Here is a 27,619-nt window from a genome sequence, read left to right as displayed (position 1 = left end):
GACATGGCTACAGCTTGATGCTAACATGTTTGTTAGATGTCAGAATTCAGTCTTTTTTCCCATATTAAACTAACATAATATTCAAAAATCAGTTAACTTTTTTTTGTTTTTTTCAGTGGCCCTAATTCTCTTCCGTAAACAACAGATAAATAGAATCATAGATCATTAACCTCCAAATAAACTCTGTAAATAATGCAAAAAGTATAAATTTAAGAATAAACTAACAAAATTCAACTGGATAAAGACTAAATAGCTCCAACAATAATGAGTTTGATTCAAACTACAGTATTCTTTTGTTTAATCTCCTAATCTCTCTCTGCCTGCTGCTCTCTCCTCCAGCCGGTAGGCGTTGCTATGGAAACCACAGGTCGCTATTTTGCTTCGGTTTCCGGGTAAAAAAGTCAGGCTCCCGGTTTGAAAGTGAAAATTATTTCCGTTAGGTTAATAAAAAGTGAACTAACGGAGGGAGGGCATCAGTGACGGATAATAACTGAACTCCTCATCTTCAGTCCAGGTAGAAACTTTGGTCCGTTACTGGTTCCGGTGTTAGCATGCTAGGCGGCTAACGGGCTGGTTGGTTCTGGTTCTTTTCACTCGCTGATGTTTTTGGTAGTTAAACATTAACAGCTGAGACTATTTTAGTTCCGATGTAAACAGATAGTTGGAGAGTTTGTGTTAACAGATTATAGCTGAGAACCAACAGCAAATAAATCTGATTCACTATGTGTTTGATTAAAGCTTAAAAAACACACACACAAAAAAAAAAAAACATGTTCACCGAAGTTTAGAGACGCTCATTTTAATAATCATTGTTTAGGAAAACATTAATGTGGAAAATGCTATCAAATAAAGTTTTTGCTGTCAGTTAAACTGATAAAAACCGTTATTTATCTACCGCCTGTTATTTACTCATCATTTAAAGGCTCTTTACTGAGTGAATTAAAGTCCAATCAAATAAATTAGTTAATAGAAAACCAAACAGATTGCATTGAGTTATTGACTGTGCAGGTTTCACTCCTGGATGAGAAGAAGGCGACAGTGGAGAGAAAAACTTGCTGCTGTCCCATTGAACCAGAATCCGGTTCAGTGTGAACAGCCGTCTGACTGATGAACAGCAGAGAAAGATCACAGCAGCTCTGATCAGGAACTCTAGAGGGACGTAGGTTAGTCGCTGTGTCTGGCTGCCATGGCTAAACAGAAAGAATGACATCAGCAACAACTGGAGAGAGAAAATAAAGCTGTGGAGTGGGTCAGTGGGACAGAACCACCTGATCAGAACCAGGCGTAGACTTAAGGCTGATTTATGCTCAGAAACCAGGTCGTCTGCGTGTGTCGCAGTGAATGCAGATATGCCCCGCCCCTTCGCAGACACTCTGCTGCGTCTTTTTAAAACTGTAGGTGGCTGCAGACAGGAGGCCTCTGATTGGTCAAATCTACATCCGTTCTTCACTATGCGTATTTCCTGTTTGGTTCCTTAGCGGCTTGTTTGTCTGACCGCCATTGTGGAAAATGACTGGTGAAGATGGAGCAGCTAGAAGAGCGAGGTGCGCGAGAACGCTGGGACCCTTTTTCCACCTGGATCCCTGCTCTTTTTGGCCCTTATTTCCCTCTGTTGTAGCACAAACTTGCCCCCTTTCCTCACCGCCTTGGCTGTATCTAGACCCACTGCTAGTTCCTGCTTGGCCCTCTGACGTTGTGGCGTGGAATAATACAGGTGCTGGTCATAAAATTAGAATATCATGAAAAAGTAGATTGATTTCAGTAATTCCATTTAAAAAGTGAAACTTGTATATTATATTCATACATTACATACAAACTCATATATTTCAGATGTTTATTTTGTTTAATTTTGATGATTACAAATGACAACAAATGAAAATCTCAAATTCATCATATCAGAAAATTAGAATATTACTGAAGACCAATAAAAACAAAGGATTTATAGAAATGTTGGCCAACTGAAAAGTATGAACATGAAAAGTATGAGCATGTACAGCACTCAGTATTTAGTTGGGCCTCCTTTGGCCTGTATTACTGCAGCAATGCGGCGTGGCATGGAGTCGATCAGTCTCTGGCACTGCTCAGGTGTTATGATAGCCCAGGTTGCTCTAATAGTGGCTTTTAGCTCTTCTGAATTGTTGGGTCTGGTGTATTGCATCTTCTTCTTCACAATACCCCATAGATTTTCTATGGGGTTAAGGTCAGGAGAGTTTGCTGGCCAATTAAGAACAGGGATACCATGGTCCTTCAACCAGGTACTGGTAGCTTTGGCACTGTGTGCAGGTGCCAAGTCCTGTTGGAAAATGAAATCTGCATCTCCAAAAAGTTGGTCAGCTGCAGGAAGCATGAAGTGCTCTAAAACTTCCTGGTATGTGGCTGCGTTGACCCTGGACCTCAGAAAACACAATGGACCAACACCAGCAGATGACATGGCACCCCAAACCATCACTGACTGTGGAAACTTTACACTGGACTTCAAGCAACGTGGATGAAGTGCCTCTCTTCTTTTCCTCCAGACTCTAGGACCTTGATTTCCAAAGGAAATGCAAAATTTACTTTCATCAGAGAACATGACTTTGGACCACTCACCAGCAGTCCAGTCCTGTTTCTCTTTAGCCCAGGCAAGACGCTTCTGACGCTGTCTGTGGTTCAAGAGTGGCTTGACACAAGGAATGCGACAGCAGAAACCCATGTCTTTCATACGTCTGTGTGTGGTGGTTCTTGAAGCACTCACTCCAGCTGCAGTCCACTCTTTGTGAATCTCCCCCACATTTTTGAATGGGTTTTGTTTCACAATCCTCTCCAGGGTGCGGTTATCTCTCTTGCTTGTACACTTTTTTCGACCACATCTTTTCCTTCCCTTCGCCTCTCTATTAATGTGCTTGGACACTGAGCTCTGTGAACAGCCAGCCTCTTTAGCGATGACCTTTTGTGTCTTGCCCTCCTTGTGCAAGGTGTCGATGGTCGTCTTTTGGACAACTGTCAAGTCAGCAGTCTTCCCCATGATTGTGTAGCCTATAGAACTAGACTGAAAGACCATTTAAAGGCTTTTGCAGGTGGTTTGAGTTAATTAGCTGATTAGAGTGTGGCACCAGGGGCCATCAATTTTGAACCTTTTCACAATATTCTAATTTTCTGATATGATGAATTTGAGATTTTCATTTGTTGTCATTTGTAATCATCAAAATTAAACAAAATAAACATCTGAAATATATGAGTTTGTATGTAATGTATGAATATAATATACAAGTTTCACTTTTTAAATGGAATTACTGAAATCAATCTACTTTTTCATGATATTCTAATTTTATGACCAGCACCTGTATAGTGCAGACCACGCTTCAATATAGGGCATAAATCAAATATATTTGCGACAAGCTGACTGCGACACACTGCTGATGGAGGATTACCAGCCCTTTAGTCTAGACTTAGACAAACTTTATTGTAGTTTTGTATAGACAGAGTGTATGCTGAACGGAATGTTATTTATACAGCTTTCTGACAGTAAATAAGCAGCTTAGCAGTGAAAAGGAACATTTCCATTTATAAAATGCAGCAGTGATCAAAATGTAAACAATGATGGAGAGACATGGTTCTAAAGGCATTGATGTTAAAGGTTCAGAGCGCTGCAAAAATAAATAGATAAGTATGTTGCAAAATGCAGTATAAACTCTGAGTTCTAACAACAGTCCATGATGGGGGGTGATGGGTCATTGATGATGTCACGGGCTCGGGACACGCAGCGCTGGGATGAAATGTCTTTAATGGAGGGAAGAGGAGCCCCCATGATCCTCTCTGCTGTTCTCACCTTCTTCCAGTCTGAGGCGCTGCAGCCTCCACACCACACAGTGAGACAGCTGCTCAGAACGCTCTCTATGATGGGGGGCTGTACAGGTTTAGCTCAGCGTAACTAACCTGTTGCTTAGATTGAGACTATGGCAGAAACTTCATCTTTTTACATTTAATTAATGTGATAAAACCTACTATCAATCAATTATTATTATTAGATAGCTGCGGGTCGGCTGTGGCTCATTTAGCAGATATCGCTGCATCACGTGTTCAGTTTAGCTCCTCCAGAAGCTCAGCTTTCTTTAATAGCATCAGAATCATGTTTATTGCCAAGTAGGTTTGCACTTAAAAGGATTTGGACTTGGTGTTGGTGATGCAAACAAATTATATATATATATATATATATATATATATAAAATATATACATATATACATTTATCCTTTGGTGTTTGTTGCCACCAGGGGGCGTATTTAATTTTGAGTTCTGAGTGTCTGATGGGGGGATGGGTTATTTAAGTTCAACCATCAATTCTGTTCAGGTGTTGTTAATAGGCTGAGGCAAACAGTTTTCTACTGTGCTTGGTTTGGATGTATGTCGAATTTATGTGGATCTTAAGGGAAACTGTAAGACAATGGACATTGTACTGAAAATAAATGACTTTATTTTATGTCAAATGGAAGATTGGCATTCTGAATCTTAATGTAGCGCACGTAAAACCAATGCCTTTCAACAACAACCACCAGTAGCCTAAAATATAGGATTTTAGCCGCTACATATAGTATATAGCTATATACTATAACCACAGTAGACTGTGCGTTAATGTAACGCAGGTCTGGAGATGCTACGTTGGTGTAGCTCGTAGGTCCTGAACTGGGAGGCAGTGTCATGGAGGCTCTGGGCCTTGTTGATCAGGCTGGTAGCAGATGGGAAGAAACTTGAGGCGTGAGGTTTTGGTCCTGATGGACCGCAGCCTCCTGCCAGAGGGAAGTGACTGAAATAGTTTTTGGCTGGGGTGCCGCGCGAGGGATCAGCCACTATCTTCTCTGCAGACGTCAGAGACCTGGATGCGTACAGATCCTGGACAGATGGAGGATTGCAGTCGGCCCTTGTCCTTTGCGGTGGCTCCAGCGGCATCATTCAGCTCATCTCCAGTGATTCAGCACAGTCAGAACACAGTCATTAAAGCACGGATCAGTGTTTTTGGAATGAAACCAAAATAGGCTGTAAAATAAAAATCAGCGCCTCCATAAAGCTCATCAGAACAGGAGAGAATGAAGTTCTGCTAACCTTTAGCTTAATGAACAACAGTGAAGCTAAACCAGCAGACGACTTTGGTCTCTAATTCATCACTGATTGTAGAAAAACATCACAGCTGACGTTTAGTAAACCGCTTTTCTTCTGCTCCTCCAGATGTTTCCATTTTAAAAGCAAACACCAGTTTTCATCTGATGATGCAAACTCAGACTTTCTGCTCTCTTGGTCCAGATATGATGCTTCAGGTTTCCTCCCCCGGTTTAAGCAGTGGCTGATCAGCAGCTGTGACCCACGGCTCACGTTTTCACTGAGGTCAGTCTAAATAAAGTTTAACTAAAAACTGTTCCATTTTAAAATGTTTAACTTGATAAATCTAATCTTTTAATCTGTAAATAAACTATAACCTATGAAACATGAGTTTATATAATATCTACAGGCCTCTCCTGCTCCTGTTTGTCCCACATTAAGGACAATTATTACATTTTACAAAAAATAGATTTATTTCATTATATCAGCTTAACGTCAAACATCAATTATTATGACTCAGTTTAAAGTGTCTGATAAGTAGATTTGTTTTATTAGAACAGAGGCAGAAATTATACATAAGGACTGAAAAAGAAAAATGGTTGTGCATGTAGTGACTGATTTTTTATTTAGTTTTAAACATTTTTATTATAAATCAGTTAAGAATAATAATACATTTTCCACTGTAATTTAAAGAAATTAAGATACATTAATCTGTGTCTCTGGAAAAATAGTTAAGTTAATCTCTTTAGGATCCTGCTCTGAACAGCGAATCTGAAGAGTTTAAAATGTTTTACTTTTCAAACTCAGAGCAACTCATTGAGCATGGAGTCGGACCTGCTGATTGGCTGGCCGCAGCAGAAGGCGGAGCTGGAGCAGGAGGTGTGCCGTCTGCAGGAGGAGCTGGCGGAGAGCCGAGCAGAGAAGGAGGAGCTGGAGTCCAGGAGCAGAGCTCTGAGGGAGCGGGTGAGGCGGGGGGCGGGTTTAGGCTGGAAAAGGTTCATTAAAGCATAAGGAACTGTTTGCCTGCATGAAGTAGGATCCACAACAGAAAACAAGGTTTTTAAAGGTCAGCAAGCAATGATCAATGGATAATTATTTATACCTAAAACTAATACGTTTGCAGTAAAAAAATAAAAATAATAATTTTCGTCACCATCAATAAGTCTAGGAGCGGCCATTCTTGCCCAAATATAGTAGCCCCTCCCTCCTGCCATCTTCCAGCAGTGACGTCATGGTGCGGTAAGCCTAGCGCCATTCTCCCCGCTTTACAAGCTAAATCAATGGGAACTACTAGACACATCTGCAATCAACAACAATTATTGAAGATTTCCAGAGGACTTCACCATTGAAATTCACCAGAGCTATAGTGAAACTGACAATGCCCACGTGCATGGCAGCTGGATGCTGGAATACATCGGGTAAAAGTGAAAAAAAAGAGTTATTCCACCTTTCTGATTCCTGATCCTCCACGGACGGGTTGGTCGTTGGATCGCCAACTTGAAGAGGGAGGATTTGCCATCGAACATCTGGCCAGAGAAAAAACCCGTAATATGTAGCCGACATTTGGAAGAAGAATGTTTTCAAGATGACTTGGATAATAGCGCGTTGTGACAAACACCAGATACAGCACTGGGACTTGATCAACAGCCGATACCGCACCGTGACGTCACTAACCAGTAGGGGTGTAAATCACTTCCATCATGGCGATTCGATTCAGTATCGATTTTCTGACCCAACGATTCGATTATTGTCGATACTGAAGAATACACCACGATTCGATTCGATTAATTGGTTCCTTTTTTTTTTTTTTTTTTTTTTTTTTTTTTTTTTACACTTTACAGGATATACAATGTTTAAAATTTGAAATAAATCAATGAAAGCTGTAATATCGTTATGCGTTTTTTGGAGAAACAACATTAGATAGCAGAAGTAGAAAAGTTGCATCAAAAAATACTGCACATAATGAGTGCAATGCAATACCTCGGCTCCAGACGTCCCGCCCCCCCCCACAGACGCTCCGCTGCTCCTCTCCCAAATTGTAGCTGACCGTAGACAGTGCCGCAGACAGGAGGCCGGCTTGTTTTGTTTTTATGACCGAAATTGCGTAAAACAACCCGTGAAGTTTGACCCGCTAGAAGAGCGAGGTGAGAACGCTGGGACCTTTTTTCCACCTGGATCTCCACCCTTTTTGGCCCTCATGTCCCTCCGTCGTCGGACTAAACTCGCCCCCACTTCCTCGCCGCCTCGGCCGTATCTAGACCCACAGCGTGTAGCACAGACCACGCTTCAATATTGAGCATAATTTAAAAATGTCTGCATCAAGCTCACTGCAACACACTGCTGTAAGAGTATAACCAGGAAGCAAGGTAGGAGGGGAAAATAGGTTTAGCGCCACCGCAGCACGGGAGGAGAATTACGCCCAGGAGCAAATGGATAAAAATAGACCGGAGGAAGAAAAAAACATGAATCGATTATCTTGCGGACGTATCGATGCATCGATGCAATAATTACTCTGAATTAAAAACACTGATCATTTATTGAACAGGATGGAATAATTACATATTTTAAGTACTTTCATAAGTTTGAATTCTGAATATAACTTTTCCTTTAAACTCCATAAGGAGGCGGGGTCTCTGGTGATGAAGGTTCTCTAAAGGTTTTTGTCTCTTTCAGCTTTGCCAGACTCTCAATCCTTCTCTGAACCTTTCCCTGCACGAGGAGGAGCAGAGGAGGTGGAAAACCAAGCTGAGGGAGTGGAGGGAGAGGGAGGCCAGGCAGGCGCTGCTGATCCACCGTCTGCAGAACAAGGTGAGGCTGAAGGAGGCGCTGTGGAGCAGCAGGAGGAGCTGCAGTCTCAGCAGGCAGTGAAGCGCTCAGATGCAGATGTTTGTGGATGTTGCAGGTGTTGGAGTACAGAGATCGCTGTCAGCATCTGGATCTGCAGCTGCAGGAGGAAAAGTCCAGGCTGCTGAGCTCTGAGGTCAGAACCAGCCTGCAGCAGAACCTTCTGTGATCAGCAGCTGACATGTGTGTCTGTTTCACAGCAGAGAATCAGAGATGAACACAGCGACTCCCTGGAGAGCGCCCTCATCAGGCTGGAGGAGGAACAGCAGAGGTGTGTGTAACTATTAGTGATGTCATGAGATGAGCCGAGGGTTTCCGTGAGGCGCGTATAGACGCTTGCTTCATTGGGGGAGGAGCCAAAAAAGTTGACGTCTGAAGCCTCACTACCCCGCCGTACCATGTGACCGCTTCAGGAAGTGGTTCAGCTCAACCTGAACTTTGGCAGCCATTTAAACAGCCTCCATGTTCACTTAAGATCTGGGAGTTTGTAGAGTTTGGATAGATTCTAAGAATAGATCTGTTGTTTTTGCAACCAATCTAGTTGGTGAAAACTATTTTGGTCAGATTAAACAATGTAATGATCAAAATCTTAGCAAGCTACTGGTTACAGTTGTAACATTTGTGTTAACTAGTATTACTTTCTGGTGAGGTGCAGCCTTGCTAGTGGTGTCTGCTGTAAGTCATGAACTTCCGATCCTGAGATTGTTGGTTTAAATCCCTCCTCAGACTTTTCAAAGTTGCGATAAACACAACAAGTATTTTGGGTAAAGTGACTGATTTTTATTGGTTTGCCCTAGAATAAATATAGATTGGCTAAAAAACACTGCCAGATTACATTAGTTGGTTTAACCAATATATTGGTTGAACACGTAACTTCCAACCAGATTAAAAACAAAAACTGGAAAACTATTTTGGTTGAATATAAATGACTAAGATCATTCATTTTGCTCATCATTACCCAATTTGCACAAACACTTTCACAGTTAACAGCTTGAGCTTATTTCACTAAAATGGCAGAAAAACAGTGAACCTTAAGTGATTTTCTCTTCTAAGACATTAACATACAAAAAACTTACAAAGGATTTTTATTACAAACACCAATCATGAACAAAAAAAAAGAAAAACAGTAGCAAAAAAAATCAGTTATATTACTAACTGTAGTTCTGCTTTTGACCAGTAGGTGGTGACATTTTCACATGAAGCTTCATGAACTGTGGGGATCATTGAAGCAATTTGCTCAAATGCCTCATGAGGCTTCATCCCACCATCACCAGTGACCCCAGTAGAGTTGACCTCTAAGCTCCTCCTCTCTCTGTTCCTCCTCAGGTCTTCCAGCCTCGCCGACACCAACGCTCTCCTCCGTCACCAGCTCAGCCAATCAGAGGAGACGAACCAGGCGCTGAGAGAGGACCTCCAGAAGCTGACTGCTGATTGGTCCAGAGCCGTGGAGGAGTCGGAGCGCAAAGCGGCTGATTGGCAGAGAGAGAAGGAGGTGTGCAGACGGTTCGGTCTCCTGAGGTCCAAACACATCAAGCTAACGTTGTGATGGTTTGTTTTCAGGGTCATGTGGGTCAGAACCAGGACCGCCTCCTGTCAGTCTGGAGGTCTGTGCTGGATCTGAGGCGACACTGTCACACAGTGAGAACAGCCGCTGACAGGTGAGCGCAGCCTGTCCGCCGCTGACATCACGGCGTCAGAGTGATTGACCTGAGGGTCAAAGGTTAATCTCCCTGTTCCGGTTCCCTCCTTTCTGCTCCTCCAGGGATCTCTGGCAGCTCAGAGCAGAGTTCTCCAAGTTCTCATCATCTCTCCTCCTCAGCTGTGACTCCGTCTGCTCCTCACTGAGGCTCAAACCCTCTGACCTTCCTCCTCCCTCCTCCTCCTCTCCTCCTCTATCCTCTACTCTTGTTCTCCCTTCTTCCAACTGCTCAGCTTCTCCCCCTCAGCTCTCTCCCTCCACACTTGGAACCTTCACCTTAGGAGAGCTGAAAGAGGAGGAGGTGAAAGGGGAAGAGCAGACAGTGGAGTTAAAGCTGCTCCAGGAGGCGGAGGTGTTGCAGCTGGAACAAAGGTTAGCATTAAGTTGGATCCTGAGGTTCTGCAGGAGGCGTAGATCTCCTCCTCCTTTCACCTCCTGTATGTTTCAGGGTTGAGGAGCTGAGTCGCTCCCTGCAGGCTGCAGACAGAGAGAAGGAGGAGGCCAAGAAGGAGGTGGAGAGGCTGAGGGAGTCAGAGAGGAGGCTGCAGTCAGTGGGTCAGGCTGTGGTCAGGATGGTGAGCTTCTCCTCCAATCAGAGGCAGCGTTTCATGCAGCGATCACATGGATCCATGTTCATGTTCTGCCTTCAGTCCAGGGCCCTGAGCAGGACCAGCAGTCAGACCCTGAGCGTCTCCATGGATGCCGTCCTCAGCCTGGACCTGTCCTCCCTGCTGTCAGTCCTGTCTCAGACCGAGAGCGCCCTCCAGTGGAAGCATGAGGAGCTGCAGGTCAGTTGCTCAAAGCTTAATGGATCAACCAGAGGACCGGACCTCGCTCAGTCTGTGTGTGTGTGTTAGGGGGCGGAGCTAAAGCTGCGTCGGCTCGGCAAGGAGCAAACCGCCCTGCAGCTCCGACTGAACCAGCAGCTTGAGGAGAACCAGCAGCTGGAGGAGAAGAACCTGAGGACCCAGCAGGAGCTGAAGAAGACGCTGGACGCTCTGAGCAGGTAGCCTCCACTGCGGGCGCTGCGCTGCCCCCTGCTGGACGGAGCTCCTACACTAGTGATGGGTCCAGTAAGCCCGATGTGTTGGTGCATACGTGGAGCCCATAGAGCGACCGATTCAGGAGTTGTTTCTGACTGACTGAGTCACTAAACTGTGCTTAAAAACGTATCTGTCAACATGATGCATCTGCTAAAAAAATGTCTCTTCTTTTGCGGTTTATCATTAAAATTATGAAGAATTTTGGAGCCTAAAAGGAACAGGAACGTTTCAGCCATTGCATTTTTATTTCAATTTTCTCATCCTTTTCCTCTCAGTTATCACCCAACTTATATGAATTAAAGTTCATTTCCAGTTGACTCTTAGTTTATTTACTGTTTTTACTGTATTTATTGTTTTAGAATTATGATTTTTAAATCCTAGTCCAGCAGCATCCTCATTCACATTTTCCCCTAAATTTTTATGTTATGATAAATGTTTACTTTATTTATTGGCTGCATCTAAAAATATCAAAGATATTTTCAAGTTAAACATAGATATGAAATAATACAATATAACCTAAAATAACTTCAATTCTATCATTGTACTAGGTCATCAAATTAATTCAGTTTAGTCGAATCAGCTGCCTGTAGTGTCTTTAAATGTCCAGCAGGTGTCAGTATTCTGTGAGACAGTATCAACGCAGCATCAATACAGTTTGGCAATGTGTCCAAACGCTTTAAGATGCCTCATTAACCCATAAATATCTGATACCATCTATGTTTGAAAACTACATCTGAAATCCTAAAAGTCAATTTTATTATTTATAAAAACTTCCTCATAATTCCTTTATTTACTGGAAAAACAGATCTGGATCATCAGACCTCCATTTACCCATCATTGATTTTATGTCTAAGGGGCCATTTTAACTCCAGGACCTCTGATCTGTGTTACTGTGACAGGGAGAAGGAGGCGTCCAGCTCCCTGCGTCTGCAGCTGGAGGAGGTGCAGAGGAGAGAGGAGGAGGAGAAGAAGGAGAAGGACAGACTGAGGAGAGACAGAGAACGACTGGAGGAGAAAACTCGACAGCTGGAGGCTGAAACACACAGACGGTACCAACAGGTTCTGCTGCAGGGGACCGAAGGATTAGGGCTGATTTATAGGTCGTCTGCATGAGTGTCGCAGTGACCGCAAATGTTCCCCCCACCCTTCCGCAGACTCTCTGCTGCTCCTCTCCAAAACTATAGGTGAGCGCAGACAGGAGGCCACTGATTGGTCTTTCTGGCCCTCATGTCACAAACTCATCCCCACTTCCTCACCGCCTCGGCCGTATCTAGACCCACATCTAGTTCCTAATTGTCCCTCTGACGTTGTGGCGTGGAATAAAATGGCGCAGACCACGCTTCAATATTGGGCATAAATCAAAAATATCTGCGACAAGCTCACTGCGACACACTGCTGGGGGAGGATAACCAGGCCTATAGGCTGAGGGGTTCTACTCTGTTTGGATTCTGTTAGTTCCAGAACAAACTTCCTCTGTCAGTAAAATCCTCCACAGTCTATAAACAATCACTCCAGGTTTTCAGTCTAACTTGGACTCCTGGAAACAAACTATCAGACCAATGCAGCTCGTCAGCTGCTAAAGGGGGCGGAGCATTGAACCGAGGCAGCTATGAAGCTTCCTTCCTACATTTTTTTGTGCACATAGATTCAAACAAAATCAGAGGAGCGCTCACTACTCTCAGAACTGCAAAAGTCTACAATACGGCAGATAATAATAACTGTGTAATCACCAGCAACATCTGGTGAAGTAGATATAAGGTTATTAACAATGGAATTAATAATAATGAGGAATTAGCTATAAATAAGTTCAATTATCTGCCATAAAGTTTTCTATTATTGTTCTATGTAGAAGCATCAGCAGAAGTGGGGAAAAGAATCTAAACAATTTCACTAGATGATTGAATGTCTTCAAAGTAAAGAACCCCCCTGTGGGTTAATCTATAGAAAAGGTTTTACTGATGTTTTTTTATTTGTCTAAACATTTTTTTAATATGCAGTAATGTTTAATTGTAACTTGTTGTGTTTTGACAACAAGCTGCCTCAAATAAGGAAGTAAATGTACTTAAAAACACTTCATTATACTAACAAAGTTCTGCATATCGGCTTGATTTCATTTGTATCATTTAGAGTTATCATTAGAGCTATCAATATAATGAGTGGTTAATCTAAAATTCGCTGAACGGAACCATCACTGACGGAGTCCAAATTTCAAACAGCCCATCTAATTGAATCATCAAATTAAAGTGGTGCTGTCCAATCAAAGCAGCTGTTACTGTAGGGCTGTCAGGAATACAGATACTCCAAAACATATTCAAACATCTTAAAAGAATAAGTTTTGTTTGCATATTTTTGCTATTGTTAATTATAGAGTTTTACTCATTTAAACATTATAATCCTCAGACAGTATTACAATGGTGATAGCAAGGTAGGCTAATGTTAGCATGGTGATAGCAAGGTAGGCTAATGTTAGCATGGTGATAGCAAGGTGGGATAATGTCAGCATGGTGATAGCAAGGTAGGCTAATGTTAGCATGGTGATAGCAAGGTGGGATAATGTCAGCATGGTGATAGCAAGGTAGGCTAATGTTAGCATGGTGATAGCAAGGAGGGCTAATGTTAGCATGGTGATAGCAAGGTGGGATAATGTCAGCATGGTGATAGCAAGGTTGGCTAATGTTAGCATGGTGATAGCAAGGAGGGCTAATGTCAGCATGGTGATAGCAAGGTAGGCTAATGTTAGCATGGTGATAGCAAGGTGGGATAATGTCAGCATGGTGATAGCAAGGTAGGCTAATGTTAGCATGGTGATAGCAAGGTGGGATAATGTCAGCATGGTGATAGCAAGGTAGGCTAATGTTAGCATGGTGATAGCAAGGAGGGCTAATGTTAGCATGGTGATAGCAAGGTGGGATAATGTCAGCATGGAGATAGCAAGGAGGGCTAATGTTAGCATGGTGATAGCAAGGAGAGCTAATATTAGCATGGTGATAGAGAGATAGGCTGATGTTAGCATGGTGATAGCAAGGAGAGCTAATATTAGCATGGTGATAGAGAGATAGGCTAATGTTAGCATGGTGATAGCAAGGTGGGATAATGTGAGCATGGTGATAGCAAGGTAGGCTAATGTTAGCATGGTGATAGCAAGGAGGGCTAATGTTAGCATGGTGATAGCAAGGTGGGATAATGTCAGCATGGAGATAGCAAGGAGGGCTAATGTTAGCATGGTGATAGCAAGGAGAGCTAATATTAGCATGGTGATAGAGAGATAGGCTAATGTTAGCATGGTGATAGCAAGGAGAGCTAATATTAGCATGGTGATAGCAAGGTGGGCTAATGTTAGCATGGTGATAGAGAGATAGGCTAATGTTAGCATGGTGATAGCAAGGTGGGCTAATGTTAGCATGGTGATAGTAAGCTGTGCTAATGGTAGAAACCATGATAGAATGAGATTTGCTTCCGCTGAGTGTTTCTGTGACCAAAGGCGTCTGCTGTGAGGCTGATGTGCTTGTTTCAGGGTGGAGGAGGAGCTCCTGGAGAAAGTCCAGCTGTCAGAGAGAGAAAGCAAACAGTTGATGGAGATCCACAGCCTGAAGGTAAAACCTGCTTCCAGCCATGATGATCACAGGAGGAACGGCTGATTTCCACTAGCTGTCTGACTGCAGGGGGCGCTGGAGAGGGAGCAGCTTGACAGGCAGAGAGCAGGAGAAGAAGGTGCTGATGTCAGAGAGGCTCTGCAGAAGGTTGGGATGCTTCTGGAGGTCAGAGGATTCAGAGGTGTTTGTTCTAACCTAACGGTGGTGTCCCTCTCTGTCCCTGTCCCCCTAACGCCCCTCCTCAGTGCAGGGACAGCCTGCTGCATCTCTCCTCCTCAGAGACGATGTTGAGATGGGAGGCAGAGGAGGCGCGGGATGCCCTGGAGAAAATGTCGGCTCTGAACGCCGCTCTGGCTTCAGACAAACGAGATCTGAACAAACAGCTGCTGCAGGTAAAACTCCCTGCTTGGCTCAGAGGCCCCTGGGCAGCCTGCTGTGGCTCCGCCTCATCTCTGACTGATTCTCAATTCACAAGAACATGAGCACGGACTGATGATGTCACTAAGTTCTTCACAAGAACACAGTAAAGCTTGTACTAGTAGAACGGGAGCACGCAGAATAAATCTGGGTCAATTGGAACAGAAATGTACTGATGACACCACATTGAAAACTCGTCTGGAGCTGCATTTCACCGCCTGTTATTAATAGTCTCTAGATAATAATAAATTATAACCTTTTTCATTTAGTGAGGTAATAATCAGATACACAAAACCAAATAAACATTTTGCCAAATAAAACAAAACATAAAAACCCTCATCAGAGCCAGCGGTACTTCACTCTATGCAGAGAGAGGGCTGCTGCAGACAGGCTAACGTTAGCCCGCCTGCAGCTGCTAATCCTGGAAGCTGCTGCTGCTGCAGTGCATGCTGGGACAGCTGTCAGTCTGGAGAATGGACAAGTCTGCTCTGATGCATGCTGGGTAAAGAGGGAGGGGCGAGAACAACGTACGGGGACTTTGTCCACTCTCAGTCTTCTTGTTCTTGTGAATTGGAACAGTACTATGGCTGATGACGTTTAACGCGAGAATGCACAAGTACGCATATTGAGAAAAGGCCTCTGTTTGTTTCAGCTGGAGGCGGAGCTATCCAACAGCCAATCACAAATGCAGACAGTGAGGTCAGAAGTGAGCGTCCTGCAGAGGGAGCTTCAGGGTGTGAGGAGTGAGCTGAACCTGCTGAGGTTAGTTTCCAGGATGAGATCTTCATCAGGTGGTTCTGAGAAGAAGATCTGAGCCTCAGCAGGACTGAAACGAACCACTTTAGTCCCACTGATCCAATGTCCTCCAGAACTCAGTCACAGACAGACGCAGACACCATCCATCAGCTGAAGGAGCAGCAGGCAGAGCTGGAGAGAACCCTGGTGGAGAAGGAGGCCCAGGTGGAGTCCCTGGAGGAGGAGAGGCAGACGGCAGCCCAGCAGATGGACGAGGTAGGCGGCAGACCGCTCTGATGGACCCATGATGACCTGCATCATGTCTGAAAGCTTCTCTGCTCTGTCCAGAGCTCCTCCCAACACACCCAGCTGAGGGAGGAGTTGAAGGAGGCGCAGGAACAGCTGCAGAGGGCACAGGAGGAGCTGAATGAGAAGGAGAGACATCAGGAGGAGCAGCAGAGGGAGAGCAGGAGGCTGCAGCAAGAACAGGAAGGGCTGAAGAGACACAAGGAGGAGCTGGAGGAGGAGCTACAGGAGCTCAGGTACGGAGCACTCCTGATTACCACGGAGAAGCAGCAGGCGTGTTTGACCACAGCTCCTCTGTGCTCCTCCTCAGGTCTCTGTCGGTGAAGCTCCACCTGCAGCTCCATCAGCAGCAGCAGCAGCTGTCCCAGGCAGAGGTGGACAGATGTCAGCAGAACATGCGCCTCTGCACGCTGCAGCGGGCCAAAGACACCCTGCAGGGTCAGTCTGAGTCCAGAACAGAACCACACAATAAGGCCTAACTAGAGGAATCTGTTCAGAACCACCTGGTTTTATTGTAAACTTGGATAATTTCAGTCCCTTTATTCCAATTTTTTTTGTTTTTGTTTTATTGTCCTTAAACCGTCACTAGTAAGGAGCAACAAAATGAACTCCCTGAATTTAAAGTCATAGGGAATACATTTTTAAATGTCAAATCATTCTGGCTTAAACATGTATATAAATGTACTCTTTATCAGAAGATATTGTCCCAAAATTTAGAAAATTTCTATTTAAAAAAAAATCTTTTCTTAAAATCTGTGTTTTTTTTCCGTTATCTTTTGCAGTTAGTTCTACGTCAGCCTGAACACCTAAATTCAGCCAATCATATATCAACGGTCATCTGTCAATCAAATTTTTTTCCATCATAGCATCTTGATTCATATGTCGCAGCTAATATACGCAACGGTTGAAATCAGAATCCTTTCCTTTCCCATTGAGTTGCGTCCCAGTGTCCACGGGGATGGACGTCTGTGTCTTCAGCAGGCGTAGAGCTAACAGAACTGGCAGCGTTGCGAGGCAAGGGCTCAAACATGTACGGCTGGAAGCCTTCTACACCAAACCAAGCTTCTGCCGCCCTGGCGTCCTCTTCCACAACATCTTCGTCCCCGCTTTCCTCCTCTAAATAAAAAATGGATGACGGAGGAGACTCATCCACGACCTCCGACACTAAACTCTCCTCCTCTTGCATGTTTCCTCTGTCCATAGCGTTCCTTGACAGCGTCGTTTCTAAGGCACCAATTTAGTGCTACTTGGTCCCAATGGAATTTTCCATTGGGACCCTACTAGCACTAAGATGCTAACTGGTTAGCAAGATGCTTCCCACAAACCGGCCACAACCAAACTTGCTTGCAACCCTTCCACCTCAACAATCCTGCCCCTTTGATAACTCGTGTAAAGTCGGGCACCACTGGGAGAATTCGGAAATGCAATCATTAGAACAGTAGTTTCCGTACAACTTAAACCCATCCCCTTGGGGAGCAGTGGTCTGCCATTGTGCGGCGCCCGGGGAGCAATATAGGGTTAAGGGTCTTGCTCAGGGACCCAGAGTGGCAGTCTGTGGGAGTGGGGCTTGAACTCAGAACTTCAGGATTCCTTGCTTTGTGCCCTAACCACTAGGCCGCCCCTCCCCCACTGTATTAATGACGCTATGCCAACAGCTGCAGCGTCTGTCTCCCTGCCACCTCCTAGATCAGCTTCTCTGATTGGTCGACGCGCTGCTTGAGCTGCAGAGCTTCGAGATCTGAGTGCGGTGGGCTGGTGTGACGCTTTATATGACGCAATATCAGGCTGAGACGATCTAACCGTGGATCACACCGATCAGTCTGGAGACGCAACAGGACCGTCTCCCTGCTTATAGGGGGCTGAGGGTGGGAAGATCATCCTGCCCTGTGAACCCGCCCTCTGTTTTGCTTCTGAATGTCATGGATCAGATCCAAATCCTGAAAAATCTAATTTGTTCAGATTGAAGATTTTCTGAATCTTTTAAAGCTCAGTTTAAAACCAGAAATCTGCTCTGATGTCTTTTTAAACGTCAGGAAATTCTTTTTATCTAGAAAAACTGAAGTCATTGAATAGGGCTGGGTAAGAAAATCGATTTAATCAAAATCAAATCGATTCAGGACCCTGGCGAAACTACCAGCCCTATTATTGATCATAAACTGTGGAGAAGGAATCAGGAGGAGGAGGAGGGAACAGGAGTGGCTCTCTGGAAGCAGGAGGTGATCTGTTGTTTCTGTTTGTGTCTGAAGGTGAGATCGAGTGTCTGAGAGGAGAACTACAGCGAGAAACGGCAAGAAGAGAAGACGAGAAGGAAAGGAGGGCAAGAACTCTGGAGGAGAAGGAGGAGTTGAATGTAGAAATGGAGCGACTGAGGGAGGAGGTGGAGGCGCTGCGGAGCAGAAGTTCTGAGCAGGAGGCAGAGAAACAGGAGGAGAGGAAAACCTGGCAGGAAGAGAGAGAAGCTCTGAACAAAGAACTGGGGACTAGGGACGGGGCGCTGGAGGCCCTGAGGAGGCGCACTGAAGGTCTGACAGAGGAGGTGGAGGAGAGACAGAGAGAGGTGGAGAGGCTGAGGGAGGAGGTGGCGGAGAGAGGGAGCAAAATCAGCACCATGATGGAGAGAAGGCAGCGAGCAGAGGAGGAGAAGGAGAGACTGGAGGAGCAAATAAAGCAGACAGAGCTCCGACTGGCAGAGGAGGAGGAGAAGAGGAGAGAGGAGGAGATGCAGAGGGATTTAGAAACAGAGGCGCTCTGTGAGCGGATCGAGAAGTTAGAGGAAAAAAAGAAAGAAATGGAGCAGGAGATGAACCAGCTGAGGATTGAGGAGGAGACATGGAGATCTAGAGCTGTGGAGGACAAGGAGGAGGTGAAGAGACTGAGGAAGGAGATCTCCAGGTTACAAGAAGACAGAGAGAAGGAGAGGAGACAGAGGGAGAGAAAAGAGGAGGAAGAGAAGGAGCTAGAAGAGAGGCTGAAGGAGAAGGCGGGGGAGGTAGAGCTGCTAAGAGTGAGGCTGAATGTGGCTCAAGAGGAGAAGGAGGAGATGAAGGAGGAGGTGGAAAAGAGGGAGCGCAGCCTGGAGCGACAGATGAGTGCTGTTAGGGAGAGAGAGGAGGAGGTGGAAAAGCTGAAGGAGCATCTGAGGCTGGCAGAGGAGCGAGAGGAGGAAGGAGAGCGGGAGCGGCAGCTAGTGGAGGTCAGACTGAAGCAGAAGGAGGTGCGGGAGGAGAAGCTGGAGGCACTGCTGGCAGAAACTCAGGCGCTCCTGGAGAAGGAGGTACAAGAGGGAGGAGGAAAAGACAGAAAAATCTCCTCCCAGGACAGGGAGTTGCAGGAGGCTCAGGCTGAGAGAGAAAGAGCAAAGAGGAGGGCCAGAGAGAAGGAGGAGGCCTGTGAGCAGCTCGAGGAGGAGCTAAGGAGGTGGCAGCAAAAGGAAGAGCATCGTGGGAAGGAGGCGACAGAGCTCCAGAAGAGCATTAGGCAGAAACAAGAGGAGGTGCTGCAGTTGAGGGCCACACTGGAGGAGAAGGAGGAGGAGCTGAGGGAAGGAGAAAGGCGCAGAAGAATGGAGGAGGAGAGAAACAGAATGACTGAGGAGAAAGTGAAGGAGGAGAGGAGGAGGTTAGAGGACAGGCTGGAAGCAAGAATGAAAGAGCTGAAGGAGGAAAACGATGAGCTGAGGAGGAGTCAGGAGGAGAAGAGACGACTGGTCAGCAAACTGCAGGAGATACAGGAGGAGGAAAGAGAGGAGCTGAAGGGAGTGAGGGAGCAAAATAGGAGGCTGAGGGACCAGCTGAAAGAGACGGAGGAGCAGAGAGAGGAGGAACTGAGACAACTGGAGGAGGAACTGAGGAAAATGAAGGAGGAGAGAAGGCTGCAACAGGAAACAGAGAAAGATCTCCACCTCCTGGAGGAGGAAAGAAGGAGGTCCAGGCTGAGGACGTTAGAGAAGGAGAAGGAAGAACTGCAGGTGGAGCTGGTAAGAAAGGATAGGGAGGTGACACTCCTTAGAGAGGAAGCGCAGAGGGAGAGAGAGGAGCTCAGAGAGGAGGTGAAAAGAAAGGGAAAGGAGAAGGAGGAGGTCAAAGAAAGGATGCAGGAGGAACTGAGAGCTAGAGAGGAGGAGTGGAGGTCAAAGGAGCTGATGAGCAAGAAAAATTTGCAGAATGACAGGCAACTGGAGGAGGTCCAGCAGGAGCTAAGGAGGAGCGAAAAGGAAGCGACTCTCCTCAGAGAGGAGCTCCACAAGGAGCAAAGAGAAAAGGATGAGAGGCAGGAGCGGCTGAGGAGGTCTGAGAAAGAGATGACAGCGCTCAGAGAGGAGTTGGAGAGGGAGCGGAGCAAGGCACAGGAGGAGAAGGGAGAAAGGCAGGAGGTCCAGCAGGAGCTTCTAAGAGTCAGAGAGGAGTTAATTATAGCGAGGAGGGAGAAGGAGAAGAAGCAAGAGGAGCTGAAGGATTTAGAGAAGGAGGTGACTGCTCTGAGGCTGGAGGTACTAAATGAAAAAGAGGAGATAATGAAGACGGAGGAGATCCGCCAGGAGTTGCTGAGGAGCAAAAAGGAGGCAGCTCTCCTGAGAGAGAAGCTCCACCAGGAGCAAAGAGACAAGGATGAGAAGCAGGAGCAGCTGAGGAGGTCTGAGAAAGAGTTGACTGCTCTCAAAGAGGAGGTGCAGAGGGAGCGGAGCAAGGCACAGGAGGAGAGAGGAGAAAGGCAGGAGGTCCAGCAGGAGCTTCTAAAAGTCAGAGAGGAGTTAATTATAGTGAGGAGGGAGAGGGAGGAGAAGCAAGAGGAGCTGAAGGATTTAGAGAAGGAGGTGACTGCTCTGAGGCTGGAGGTGCTAAATGAAAAGGAGGAGTTAATGAAGACAGAGGAGATCCATCAGGAGCTGCTGAGGAGCAAAAAGGAGGCAGGTCTCCTGAGAAAGGAGCTCCACCAGGAGCAAAGAGACAAGGATGAGAAGCAGGAGCAGCTGAGGAGGTCTGAGAAAGAGGTGGAAGCTCTCAGAGAGGAGGTGCAGAGGGAGTGGAGCAGGGCCAAGGAGGACAGGAGGCAGTTGGAGGAGGTGGAGCTGGAGCTGAGGAAGAACAGAGAGGAGGTACAAAGACAGCAGAAAGAGAAGGAGGAGGCCCAGGAGGCTCTGCAGGAAGAGAAGCTGCAGAGGGAGGAGATACAGCAGGAGCTGAGGAGCAGCAAGAAAGAGGTCTCTGTACTGAAAGAGGAGAGGGATAAGGAGCAAAGAGAGCTTGATGAAAAACTGAGAACCTCTCAGGAGGAGGTGAGGGCTCTCATGGAGGAGGTGCACAGGGAGCGGAGCAAGGCACAGGAGGATATAGGAGAGAGGCTGGAGGTCCAGCAGGAGCTTCTAAGAGTCAGAGAGGAGTTAATTATAATGAGGAGGGAGAAGGAGGAGAAGCAAGAGGAGCTGAAGGATTTAGAGAAGGAGGTGACTGCTCTGAGGCTGGAGGTGCTAAATGAAAAAGAGGAGTTAATGAAGACGGAGGAGATCCGCCAGGAGCTGCTGAAGAGCAAAAAGGAGGCAGCTCTCCTGAGAGAGGAGCTCCACCAGGAGCAAAGAGACAAGGATGAGAAGCAGGAGCAGCTGAGGAGATCTGAGAAAGAGGTGGAAGCTCTCAGAGAGGAGGTGCAGAGGGAGTGGAGCAGGGCCAGGGAGGACAGGAGGCAGCTGGAGGAGGTGGAGCTGGAGCTGAGGAAGAACAGAGAGGAGGTACAAAGACAGCAGAAAGAGAAGGAGGAGGCCCAGGAGGCTCTGCAGGAAGAGAAGCTGCAGAGGGAGGAGATACAGCAGGAGCTGAGGAGCAGCAAGAAAGAGGTCTCTGAATTGAAAGAGGAGAGGGATAAGGAGCAAAGAGAGCTTGATGAAAAACTGAGAACCTCTCAGGAGGAGGTGAGGGCTCTCATGGAGGAGGTGCACAGGGAGCGGAGCAAGGCACAGGAGGATATAGGAGAGAGGCTGGAGGTCCAGCAGGAGCTTCTAAGAGTCAGAGAGGAGTTAATTATAATGAGGAGGGAGAAGGAGGAGAAGCAAGAGGAGCTGAAGGATTTAGAGAAGGAGGTGACTGCTCTGAGGCTGGAGGTGCTAAATGAAAAAGAGGAGTTAATGAAGACGGAGGAGATCCGCCAGGAGCTGCTGAAAAGCAAAAAGGAGGCAACTGTCCTGAGAGAGGAGGTGCAGAGGGAAAGGAAGGAGGCACAGATGGCTAGGAGTCAGAAAGTGGAGGTAGAACAGGAGCTTTCTGAACTGAGAAAGGAGCAAAAGAAAAAGGAGGAGATGTTTGAAAAAGAGGTAAGGTCTCTCAGAGAGGAGGTGCTCAGAGTGAAGGAGGAGGCTCATGGGAAGCTGCAGGAGGAACTCAGGTCTAAGGAGGTAATGAGGAAGAAGGGGCAAGAGGAGTGGAGGAAGTTGGAGGAGGTCCAGCAGGAGTTACTGAGGAGCAAAAAGGAGCTCCAAGAGGAGCTGATGAAGGAGCAACAAGAGGAGGAAAAGATCCGCGATGAACTGAGGAAGAGTAGGGCGGAGGTTAGTGAGCTGGCAGTCATTGCTGAGGAGGTGAAAAAGGAACAGGAGCAGATAGAGGAGGGGCTACGAAGGAAAGAGGAGGAGGTAAGGGCTCTAAAAGAGGAGGTGCATGAGGCTCACAGGGGGAGTGAGAAGGAGGTGTCTCTCCTTCAAGAGAAGGTTCAAAAGGAAAAACAGGAGCTCCTGAAGGAGCTGCAGAAGAGGAGAGATGAGGTCAAAGACCTTCAGGAGGAGGTGAAGGAGGAGCGCCAGAGGAGGGAGGAGGTGCAAGACGACTTGAGAGGTGTTCAGCAAAACATGGAGGTGATGGAGGAGAGCCTGACCTCCCTGAAAAGTCAGGTACAGAACCATCCCAGGGGGAGGAGGAAGAGGAGCAGAGGAGGTGAAAGCTAAGTCAGACTCTGTTCCAGGTGTTGGATCTGAGCCGCAGCCGGGAGCGAGCACGAAAGGAGGTGAAGGAGAAGGAGGAGGAGAGCCAGCAGATGAGGGAAGGCCTAAGGGTGGCCCTGGAGGAGATGACTACTCTGAAGGCTCTCCTTCAGGTAGGGCGCCTCCTGTTGGATGCCCACAGGCTTTCAGTATGAGGTCATAATGTCTCTCCTCTTTGACTCCTCCTCCAGGACAGCCACAATGAGGGGGAGCGTCTGAGGAGAGCGCTGGCACAGAAGAAGGAGGACATGGAGAAAATCAGAGAGGAGAACAAGCAGGCGGCTAAGGAGGAGGTGGAGGAGCTGAGGGCCAGAGTCAAAGGTCTGGAGAAGAGAAGGAAGGAGGTGGTGGAGGAGCTGGAGAGGAGGAGGGAGGCTGAGGGGAGGTGGAGGAGTCAAGTGGAAGAGTTGGAGAAAGGGCAGGAGGTTCTGCACATAGAGATCCAGACACTAAGGAGTAGACGGGAGGAGGAAGACAGAGAGTGGAGGTCCAAGATGGAGGAGAAGGAGGAGGAGGCAAGGAGGAGGATCCAGGAGAGTCAAGAAGAGCTGAGAATGTTGACAGCATTGATGGAGGAGCAGAAAGCTCAGATGGATGGACAGAGGAGGAGAAACGTCCAGACAGGAGAGGATGTGAGTTTTAACTAAGAACGTTCCTGAACCTCCTGAATAAAGTCCTCCTAACTGCACCTTCTGTTTCAGGAGGAGGAGCAAGAGGAAGAGGAGGAGCAGGTTTCCTCTGAGAAGGAGCAGCTGAGGAAGGAGCTTCAAAAGAAAGAGTCTGAGGTAACATGGACTCCTTCATCTGAGCTGAGAGTAGCACAGCTCCTCCTCCTCCTTCATTATTCTTCTTGTCCAGTTCTACATGCTGACGCAGAGGAACAAGGAGCTGGAGGAGGAGCGGGACCGGTTCCGATTGGCTCTGGAGCGGACAGAGGCCGCCATGATTGGCTACAGGCAGCGAGCACACCAACAGGAGCAAAACCTCAGGACTGGTTCTAACCCGGAGGAGGTCAGTCTAACTTCTGATTGGTTGGATGGGTTCTGTTCCGTCATGTGTAGTTAGATGGAGGACATGTGTCTCCTCAGGCTGTGGAGGACAGACTGCTGGTCCTGCAGCGACTGGTGGCTGAACTGGAGCTCGACCAGATGAGGATGAAGAAGAAGAATTCCCACCTGGAACAGCAGAAAGACAAGCTGAAGAGGGACAGAGATGCACTGAAGGACACACTGAGACAGGTGAGACAGATCGAGACAGGTGAGACACAATGAGACAGATCGAAACAGGTGAGACACACTGAGAAAGGTGAGACAGATTGAGATACACTGAGACAGGTGAGACACAATGAGAAAGGTGAGAAAGATCGAGACAGGTGAGACACACTGAGAAAGGTTAGACAGATTGAGACACACTGAGACAGGTGAGACACAATGAGACAGGTGAGACACACTGTGACAGATTGAGACAGGTGAGACACAATGAGAAAGGTGAGAAAGATCGAGACAGGTGAGACACACTGAGAAAGGTGAGAAAGATCGAGACAGGTGAGACACACTGAGAAAGGTTAGACAGATTGAGACACACTGAGACAGGTGAGACACAATGAGACAGATCGAGACAGGTGAGACACAATGAGAAAGGTGAGAAAGATCGAGACAGGTGAGACAGATTGAGACACACTGAGACAGGTGAGACACAATGAGACAGGTGAGACACAATGAGACAGGTGAGACAGATCAAGACAGGTGAGACACAATGAGAAAGGTGAGAAAGATCGAGACAGGTGAGACACAATGAGACAGATTTTTTAAGTCCTCTTACTTCCTGCCTTGTCCAGTGTTCTGAAGACACTTCGGGTTGAATATTGAGATAAATGTATTGATGCAGATTGATGAAGACCTTCCTCGTATCTCCTCGTAACCGGACAGAAAACGTCTCCCTAGGCCGCTCCAAATCAAATCCACAGACAGTTACATGTGGCGTCCCCCAGGGGTCAGTACTTGGCCCCATCCTCTTCATCCTTTACCTTACCCCCCTTGGCCAAATCATCAGCCGCCACAATATCTAATTCCACTGCTATGCTGATGACCTACAGCTCTATGTAAATGTCTCAGCTGACCCCCCCCCCACCCTCACAGTCATCCCCATCAAAACTCACCACCTGTCTTGAGGAGATAAAGGTACGGATGGAGCAACACTTTCATCAATCAATACCTCCAAAACTGAAGCCATCCTGGTTGGAACTCCTCATCAAACCAAATCATCATCCACATGCATGCACCCGTTCGCGCACTAACACACCTGTTCCCACTACTACAGGCCCGCCCGTTCATTACCTTCTTCCATATGGCACCATGTTAGCTCCTCAGATGTTGCTTGAGATTTGCGTTGTTCTTTCCTGCCTTGTTGAAGCTGCAGGAAGGTGGCGTCCTTCCTCTGGTGTTTTCCTTCATGTTGTAAATGAAATGGCTCCATACATCCAGGCGATGTTAAACAAGCCGCACCCTGGTATCCGTAATGACTGCGAAGTTGAGCTATGCTAGTACTAACTGAGCGCTGCGGGGCCCTTTGGGACAGGCGGCTTGTAAACAAACAGTGCAAAGAAGCATAATCTTCTATGAAGCTCAAGAAACACTGATATTAACAATACAAATTAAACAATTACATTTCGTAACGTCCATTCATCAATGGATGGTAAATTTCGTCTGGTCTTAGTCTCGTTGACGAAAATCTTTTTTTATTTTCTGGAAGCTTACTTATATAGCTATACTTATATAGCGCCTTTATTCAAGTCAGGAGACTTGACCAAAGCGCTTTACACTACATTCATTCACCCATTCACTCACACACTGATGGTGGCAAGCTACATTGTAGCCACTAGGGCCCTACACTGGCGCCACCGAGCCCTCTGACCACCATCAGTAGACAATGCAGGTGAAGTGTCTTGCCCAAGGACACAACGACAATGAAAGTCAGAGTCGGGGCTTGAACCGTCAACCCTTCGATTTCAGGGCAAACTCCTACATCCAACGCCACTGTCGCCTTTTTATAGCAGGCATTTGTTTCTTCTTTCCTCTGAAAGGCTGGGCTTTTGTTGATCACTAGATCTCTGTTGGCCTGAGGGTTGGGGGTTCCTGGGGGGGGTAGGTTTGGGAATGTTTCGGGTCGTCTTGACTCAACCCTGTGAGAACAGTCCTGAGACGTTCCAAACACCATGATCATGTTGGAAAGTCAGTTGTTTTCTCACTCATTGATTCCTCACTGTCAGGTGGAGGAGGATCGACGGAGGCTCAGGCAGCAGCTCTCACTCGGCTCTGGGTCCCAGGTGAGACTCACACTGGTGGAGACGTCTCAGCTAATGGCTAAATCCTGGTTTATACTCAGAAACCAGGTCGTCTGCATGTGTGTCGCAGTTAACACAGATATGCCCCGCCCCTTCTGCTGACAGGAGGCCATTGATTGGTCAATTCTACCACTCTACACTATGCATGTTTACTGTTTGGTACCTAATGGCAGAAACTCTGGCTGTAGTGCCGTCAAAATGCCTGGCACACCTCGGACACTAACCCAGACACGCTAGTTTGTAGCACCGTGCGACGGTCAGTCTTTGAGGCATGTTCACGGGTGAACTGTGTGTCGTCCGGCGTTTGATGTAGACGGCGAACAAGCTTGTCAAACAAACACATGATTCTCCCTCTAGTGCTCTGGTGTGAAATAAAATAGCACAGACTGCGCTTCAAAATTGGGCATAAATCAAAAATACCTGCGTCGTTCCTGCAACAAGCTAACTGCGACATACTGCTGCGGGATAACCAGTCATGAACAGTGGGTCTAATTCAAACAGGTGTGTTTGGTTGGTCAGGCGTCTGAGAACTCCACCGAGGTCGAGCGGCTGAGGCACCAGGTGACAGAGCTGGAGGACCAGGTGAGATCACCACAGAAGAAGAGTTTCAGTATCCGATGTTTCAGGTGGGTGCTGATGATGTCATCATATCTCCTCCTCTAAGTTGAGTCAGCTGCGTCTCTCATTGGCTGTGGACCAGATGCAGAGGGCGGAGTTTATTGAGCAGTCGTCCAGAAACAGCCAATGGCTGCTCTCTCTGAGGCACGACCTCAACGATTCGCTGGCTGCCGTCTCCAGCCATCCAATCCCAGCCGTTCTGGAGTCTGAAACGCAGCGATTGGACCGCAGCCTGAGGGAGGAGGAGCTTAGGATGTCTCTGAGCCAATCATAAGAGGGAAACTTTCAATGTGAAGCTGCTTCGCTCTGATTGGACAGGTTCTATCTACAGGAAGTTATTTATTCAAAACTGACCATTCAGAAGAGACCAAAAATGTTACAGGAAATAAACCTTCAGGTACAAAGTTACAGTCATGAGTATTTACCTCTGATCAATCTTCTTTAAGAACACTTTCTACAATCTGCAAATGTATCTGCAGAGCTGGTATAGATGCGTTCTGATTAGTTGGTATGTTTTTATTTTATGTTTACTGTATTTAAAGGTTATTTATTGTTTATAAAAGGATCAATAAACCAAAGTGTTTATAAAACAGGATGTGTTTTTGTTTTTCCTGATTTTCTGAATGCATCACAGCTAAACATCTACCAGACTGGGTCCAGTGTCCATTTGGCTTCAGTCTCTTAGCTGCAAATGAGAATCCAGTAAAGGATTCAATTCTAGTCAGTTTATTTCTATAGCGCCAATTCATTACACACGTCATCTTAAGGCACTTTACAGTTCACCGGTCAGATTGATTCAAAGTTTTCTATCTAAGGAAAACCAGCTTTTGCATCGACTCATTGACTCAAACAGAACCCTCAATTTAAGCATGCTTGTAGCGACAGTAGAGAGAAAAAACTCCCTTTGAACAGGAAGAAACCTCCAGCAGAACCAGGCTCAGTGTGAGCGGCTATCTGCTGAGGCCGACTGGGGTTCAAGGAGA

At 46.6% G+C, this 27,619-nt stretch overlaps 1 protein-coding gene across 1 annotated transcript; it reads left to right on the top strand.

Annotated features, from left to right (window-relative positions):
* The first annotated feature begins 378 nt into the window (after positions 1–378).
* On the top strand, positions 379–27,225 carry si:dkey-230p4.1 (trichohyalin). Its single transcript, XM_038276230.1, has 29 exons — positions 379–514; positions 5,276–5,356; positions 5,879–6,034; positions 7,745–7,879; positions 7,974–8,051; positions 8,116–8,186; positions 9,242–9,407; positions 9,476–9,573; positions 9,678–9,986; positions 10,063–10,189; positions 10,265–10,402; positions 10,472–10,620; positions 11,557–11,706; positions 14,172–14,250; positions 14,320–14,397; positions 14,496–14,642; positions 15,320–15,429; positions 15,537–15,678; positions 15,751–15,944; positions 16,019–16,146; positions 17,955–22,585; positions 22,657–22,788; positions 22,867–23,307; positions 23,377–23,460; positions 23,534–23,686; positions 23,764–23,913; positions 25,944–26,000; positions 26,520–26,600; positions 26,683–27,225. The coding sequence occupies exons 3-29, from the start codon at positions 5,894–5,896 to the stop codon at positions 26,908–26,910; spliced, it is 8,397 nt and encodes a 2,798-aa protein (XP_038132158.1). The 5' UTR covers positions 379–514; positions 5,276–5,356; positions 5,879–5,893; the 3' UTR covers positions 26,911–27,225.
* Positions 27,226–27,619: the final 394 nt, after the last annotated feature.

This window comes from Cyprinodon tularosa, unplaced genomic scaffold, assembly GCF_016077235.1.
Source record: "Cyprinodon tularosa strain WSP-4 unplaced genomic scaffold, ASM1607723v1 ctg123, whole genome shotgun sequence".
In the NCBI taxonomy this organism is placed as follows: domain Eukaryota; kingdom Metazoa; phylum Chordata; class Actinopteri; order Cyprinodontiformes; family Cyprinodontidae; genus Cyprinodon; species Cyprinodon tularosa.
This window is presented reverse-complemented; position numbering and strand designations above follow the sequence as displayed.

Bases quoted from the DNA above. Each gene is read 5' to 3' on its own strand.
- si:dkey-230p4.1 (XM_038276230.1), top strand. From the start codon at position 5,894: ATGGAGTCGGACCTGCTGATTGGCTGGCCGCAGCAGAAGGCGGAGCTG. The intron at 9,574-9,677 runs GTGAGCGCAGCC...CTGCTCCTCCAG, and splicing joins GTGAGAACAGCCGCTGACAG to GGATCTCTGGCAGCTCAGAG. The intron at 10,190-10,264 runs GTGAGCTTCTCC...TTCTGCCTTCAG, and splicing joins GTCAGGCTGTGGTCAGGATG to TCCAGGGCCCTGAGCAGGAC.